Below are 6,225 nucleotides of genomic sequence, written 5' to 3' on the forward strand. Positions count from 1 at the left end.
GGAGGGGCCCCAGAGGGGAAGAGGCAGTGAGGGTCAGCGAGTTTGCCTGGGCCCCACCCCAGGCCGGCAGGACATGCCGACTTCCCTTCCGGTCAGCGAGAAATGGGCCCCGGCTGTTTCTGGGCCACGCATGAGTCACTCGGCCTGAGAGGAGGTCATAATTGCTTGGTAAACACACATTACTGCATGTGCCCCCACGAGGGCTGATAAGAGGTGACTGAACATGGAATCAGGCTGGGCCGGAGGAGCCTGCGGGATTTCGCCATCGAGCTGTGTGTGGCGCCTCTGGATGGCTCCCCTGCCCGCCTGCCACTCTGCCGACCCCTCCCACCTGCCACCTACCTGGTCCTCTCCAGTCTAGACTTCTCACCAGGTCCCTGTGCCCCTGGCACTGACTCTTCCTCACCTGAGACAGGCTCCCGCCATCCTCCCCGAACACCCTGGACACCCTGGCCATTTGCATTCCTCCAACGCCCGGTCGGTTGGAGACATTGACCCCAAAGCTCTCTCTGACCGGCCCCTCCTGCGAGGGAGGCCTGGCGACCCACTACCGCGTGGATCGCGTGCAACCCTGAGCTCCCCCACCTACTGCTGGCCTCGTCTCCGGTCTGGGGGTGCCGCCAGGGAGCACAACTACCTTCTGTCCTCTCTCTCTTCCTTGAGGGGAGAGTCACATCACATGCAAGTTACCACTTTAGAGCGTACAGGTCCGGGCATTCAGTACGTTCAGTGTCGTGCGACCACAGCCTCTTTCTAGTTTCAAGACTCTGCTACCCCACAAGAGCACCCCACACCCCGTAGTAACCACGCCCTGTTCCCCTCTCCCGCCCCTTGGCAACCGCTGACCCGCTCCCTCGTCCGCGGATGGGTCCGTTCTGGACATTTTGTATGAGAGGATCCCATCACATGTGACCCTCTGTGACCGGCTTCTGTCGCTTGGCATAACGTGTTCAAAGTTCATCCAAATCACAGCGCGCACAAGCATTTTTCTTCCTCCTTAAGGCTGGATGACATTTCGTCGCGCACGCACACGCTCGGGCGCCCGCTCATCTGTCGCTGGATGTTTGGTTGATTTCGCCGCTTGGCTGCTGTGCACATTCGCGGCCAGTTTCCGCGCGGACGTGTTTTCCATTCTCCTGGCTCCGTGCCCGGCAGCGACGTTGCGGGGCCATGTGCTGGTTCTACGTTTAACTTTTTGAGGAACTGCCGGACTGGTTTTCACAGCAGCGACTGAGGTTCCTATTTCTCTTGCGGAAAGTTGTTTTTTTTTTTCCATTTTTATTTTTGAAGATTTTATCATAGGCAGCTTGGCGAACGTGAAATATCTCATTGTGCTTGTGATCTGCATTTTCTTACTGACCAATGATGTGACCAGACACTGACCGGCGTCTTTTTATGTGCTTATTGGCCCTTTGTACGTCTTCTTTGGAGAAATGCTTACTCGAGTCCTTTGCCCATTTTTTAAATTGGCTTATTTGGTCGTGACAGTGTTTTCAATATATTCTGCATACTAAACTGTTTTCAGATACATGAGGCGGTGAGGACCTGTCGCCTGACTGGAAGGATGATTAGCAGGTTGGCGTCCGCTGGCCCTGGTGACTTCTGACAGTGGGAGTCATGGGTGACCTCTGGCTTTCTGGCTTGCATAACCGGGCGGGGGTGCTGGGAGGTGCAGGGGCGTGGAGAAGTAGACAAGGCCAGTGTGGCTCCCCCATGCGGCGGCGGCTCTGGGTGGCTGGCACGGGGGGCCTGGGGCTGGGGGGCAGTGCGGGGGAGCCCCGCGTCTGAGTTCTCTGCCTGGTAGCTTTCCACTCCACAGCTGGGGCCTGGGCTCCTGGTGACCAGGGACTCCGGGACAGGACTGGGTGCCTGTTGCCGAGGTATGACACGCAGGGCTTGACAAATTCCTGGGTGGCACCTTCATACTCCCGTGACAACGATGACTGGATACTCCTGCCCCCGTAGCCACCCACCGTCGTTGGGAAAGAGACCGCGGTTGTTAAACACAGGGCGAGCGTGAGCAGCTGGGGATGGGTGGACAGAGAAGGCAGCGACACCCAGACTTTAAAGAAATTACGGCACTGGGATGTTATCGTTCTTACTGCTGTGGGCGTGATGTCCTTGGAATTCTGGGGCTGCGTCATTAGAAGCCTCGCAGCTCCCGCCTGAGCCTCTTGCAAGGCCACGCTTCAGACTGAGCCGCTGCGCCTCGAGAAGCCCAGGCCACGTGTGAGCAGACGCTGCGGCCCACGGCCCGGGCTCGGCCCCCGCCGACATCAACTTCCAGTCACCTGAGAGCACCGTCTCTCTCACACACCTGGTCCAGTCGGGCTTCGGGTGTCCCCGGCCCCAGCGGCTGTGTGGTCTAAGCTCACGAGAGACCCCAGGCGAGAGCTGCCAGTCCACAGAACTGTGAAAGGTCACAGAAATTGTTTTAAGCCATTGCATTTTGGAGCGATGCGTTCCTGGTGCAGTAGATAACCGAAACCTCCTCCCTCGTGACACTGAGGGTCCCCAAAGCAGAGATTGCTTCCTTGTCACCTGGGTTCTCTGCTCCCAGCCCAGGGCCTGATAAGGACCAACTGCCCATCAAATATCCCGCGAGCGAATGAATGAAACCCCTCAAAACTCACCGTTCACCCTGAGATAGAATAGATTTATTAGCAAGAGGTAATCAGGAAACATATATTTTTACAAAAAAAATGGAAATTTCTTTTTTCCAAACAAGCTGTAAGTTGAAATATTTTAGGACTTGAAATAGAATTCTCATACCACTAGGTATTGCTTACAGCAAAAGTTGTCTGTGTGCCATAGTGGAGCATGCCGGCCACTTCCGAGTTAACCTGTGTCGTCTCTACTGTACAATGTAAAAAATAGATGTGATATTCACAGAATAAGCACTACGGTACTATATTCCTGCTAGAAGGCGTTCAGACAGGACTACAGTATATGCAATAAAAACACCTGGTTACCGGTTTCCTAATTCTACAGTGTGGTACTAGTTTCACGAGGCATACAGACTTAGAGCATCTCAACGTAAGCTGGGGGGTGGGCGTGGGGGGCTTAGGCGGCCGAGAGAGGAAAAGTGACATTTTTTGGGTGCTCCCGACTCGCGGGGACTCCGGGCCACGGTCGGTGGGCAGACGTCGCCTCCGCGTTGTGACGGTGGCTCCGCGGTCAGTTCCAGGGCGTCACCCGGCTGCCCGAGACGGCTGTTCATGCTGTCTGTCTGGGGGTATTCCTAGCGCGAGCGCGGCCGGGAGCCCGCACGGGCGGCCGTGGCGTGCGGGGTGCAGCTCTCTGCGGGGAGGACTCCCCTCCGTCTGGGTGACTGGGACACGGGGAGCTTTGAGACCTGTGATTCTGGCTGACAAAGCTGCTTTGGAAGTTGGCATCGCCATCAGCGGGAAGATCTGTCGATGGCTGGACTTCAGGGTATGGTGCCCCTCCCGCCTCCCCCCACCCCCCACCCAGTTATAACGACTACATGGAACATGCTGGGAGGGTGCTGGCGGCCACTCGGCCCAGGGCCTGGGCTGGGGGGCGGGGGCAGAAGCGGGACTGGTCGGAGGACTCGTGTGTGTGCCGGACTCTGTCTGACCTTCCGAGGGGAGCGAGGGGCCCGCAGGACAGGCCCGCGGGGGACGCGGGGCGGGATGGGAGGGCACGTCCCAAACAGCGCAGAGAGGTTCACAGTCCGGCTCTACGGGGATGGAGGAACGGGGGCCATTCGCGGTTCTGGAGGGGCACATACTCGGGAGAAAACCCAGAGATACCAAGCGGGTGCGTACGACATCACACAGTGAGTGTCCGCGGGCGCCGGGCCCCGCGGGGCGCTTCAGGTGGGCAGTTTGGGCTCTATCCGGAGAGAAGACTCGTATAGGCTTTCCTCGTCCATCACTGAGGACTGGTCCAGCAGATACTGGGTCACCTGGGGTGGAGACAGGGAGGGTGGCAGGGGCACGCGCCCTCCGTCACTAGTGAGCGCGCTGCCTTGTGAGGGGATGCTGTCAAGGCTTGGCCGTGGGGGGCAGATCACACGCGATTGTCCACCCTCCCGGGACAGCCGCACCCCAGACAGGGCGGCCAGACAGCACGGGCCCAGGGTGAAGCGGGGACGAGGAGGCGGGGGCCCCGGGGATTCAGGGAGGGACAGGGGTGGGCGCACGAAGGCGGGAGGGACCGGAACGTGCCGCGGGCTCACCTTTGCTTGGTGTTCTATTTTGTAGGCCGTTTGTTGAAACTGGCGAATCTCTCGGATAATGTGGGATATCTGTGGCAAGCAAGGAAAGTTCTAGATAAAGACAGGTTGCTTTCTTAGTGCCGCCCCCACTCTGCAGGACAGAAAGGGCAGTGGCAGGCGAGTGTGACGTCGGTGTCCCGATCCTCACACGTGCCATCCGGGGAGGCCCCACGGAGGCATCTTCACCGGCGGTCTGCCCCCCAAGGGGCTGCTTGTCACGAATCTACAGTCAGTGATCCACGTGGCTGAGAGAAAAATACTGCTTGATTAGCCACGCAGGCCTGTTTAGCACCCTCAGACAGCACCCGTGACTCCAGCAGAGGTCACGGGCACCGGCCACAGTCTGAGTGCTGGTGTGTGCAGCTCCCGCCCTGTCACCGGGAGGGGGCGGCCGTCACCTCAGGGGAGCCCACCGAGGGCATGCGAAGCAGAGGCTCTGTGGCTGCGGTGAGAGGCTAGAAGCCAGTCTCCCTGCTCGAGGGGTCCACCCCCTCTGGGCCCCAGGATTCTCTGGGGAAATTGGACACCTACCCTCTTGGGAGGTGCTGCTTAAGGGACTTTGTCTGAGGCCGGTTATGCGGATGGGGTGCGGATGACTGACAGGGCTCTGGACCCGCCTCTGCCCTTTACTTTGGGGTGACCGTGGGCTGCTTACGGACCCCGCAGCCCCAGGGAGCCCGTCTGGAAGGTGCTCGTCATTCAGGCCCCCACACAGGCGCTACCAACAGGGGAGCTGGGGCCTGGGGTACGGGTTTGCGCCCCCCCCACCCTCCCACGCCGTGGGAAACGCACCATTCTCATCTTGGAGAAGTTGACCAGGCCATCCTCCGTGTAATTGGGTGTCCCCTCTTCAATGAAGGCCAGGTCGGTGAGGTACATCCCCAGGTAAGGGACACAGGGCGGGTCACAACTTGGAAGCAAACGGCATTAACACAAATTTTCACTTAGAAACGAGAGCCTCTACCGAGCTCACGACGCCCGCGGGCACCTTCTGCTTTGCCAGAGGCACCGGGCTTCTGACCACCAGGCGTCCTCGTGGCTCTGCACCTGGGACAGCCAGTCCCCTGGGGGGGTCTCATCAACCACCCCCCATCCACAGCCAGAGGGGCCCCCCCCAGAGTCCTTGGGCTCTGCCGCCAGCTCCCCTGTCTCTCCTCGGACGCTCCGTCCAAACCCTGCCCTGGCATCGCTGCTTCGCAGCCCCCACCCCCTCTTGCCAGTCTCCTTCTGCTCCGGGGGCTTCTCCTCTGCCTGTGCCTCGCCCGCCGGGACCTCCTGCCATCCAGCACTGGGGCGGGTGCCGGAGCAGGAAACCCTGCCCTGTGAGTCACCTCCCTGGAAGCGGCTTCTGGGTGACCGCCTCGAGGAGGAAGGGGACCACGTGTCTGGGAAGTGGAGCCCGAGTGACGGGCCACGCCTTTCCCTTTGGGCGCTGAAGCAGGGGTCCTGTGACTCTGTGTCACCGCTTGCTCTGGGGCTTCTGGGTGGGGTGCTGGGTGGGGTGCTGGTGGGGCGCCGGGCCCTGCAGCCTCCTCTCCGCTCAGCACGCGGTGCAGGTGGACTCGCCGCGCACCACGGGCGACCCTTGTTTCTAGACCGTGTCACCCCGGTCGCCTTGTGGCCGCTTGGCAACCTCGCCAGGCCAGAGGCAGGTGAGGCACGGAAACCCGGCCCCTGTCACTCGCCTGCTGGCTGTGTGACCCTGAGCCCGGTCTTTCCCTCAGGTCCCCCCGGACGATAGAGCTGACGCTAAGGCAGTTTTGGCGACCTGAGAGCCGATTTTAGGGGTTGCCCGGACACCCCGGTAAATAACTCTGATTCCTGGGAGACGGCGCATCTGGTGGGAGTCTGGCTCTGAAACTTTCCAGCACTTTCCAGCACTTGCCATTCTCCGTCCTGCTCTTTTCTAAGCAAACAGCGTCAGGTCTCAGGATGCACATGTCAGCAAATGTCAGGATCTGGCCAGCATGGGACGATGTGAC

General features: G+C 60.0%; 1 protein-coding gene across 1 annotated transcript in view; it reads right to left on the reverse strand.

The window, feature by feature from the left end:
• Nucleotides 1-3,503: 3,503 nt before the first annotated feature.
• RASGRF1 (Ras protein specific guanine nucleotide releasing factor 1) overlaps nucleotides 3,504-6,225 on the reverse strand; it is a 57,062-nt gene continuing 54,340 nt past the window's right edge. Inside the window, exons 22-24 of the mRNA XM_011374407.2 lie at nucleotides 5,036-5,153; nucleotides 4,205-4,273; nucleotides 3,504-3,931 (exon numbers count right to left, since the gene is read on the reverse strand). Coding sequence (XP_011372709.1) covers nucleotides 3,839-3,931; nucleotides 4,205-4,273; nucleotides 5,036-5,153 — 280 coding nt within the window. The 3' untranslated portion in view covers nucleotides 3,504-3,838. The remainder of the gene's footprint in view (nucleotides 3,932-4,204; nucleotides 4,274-5,035; nucleotides 5,154-6,225) is intronic.

The sequence above is a fragment of the Pteropus vampyrus genome, unplaced genomic scaffold, assembly GCF_000151845.1.
Source record: "Pteropus vampyrus isolate Shadow unplaced genomic scaffold, Pvam_2.0 Scaffold245, whole genome shotgun sequence".
In the NCBI taxonomy this organism is placed as follows: domain Eukaryota; kingdom Metazoa; phylum Chordata; class Mammalia; order Chiroptera; family Pteropodidae; genus Pteropus; species Pteropus vampyrus.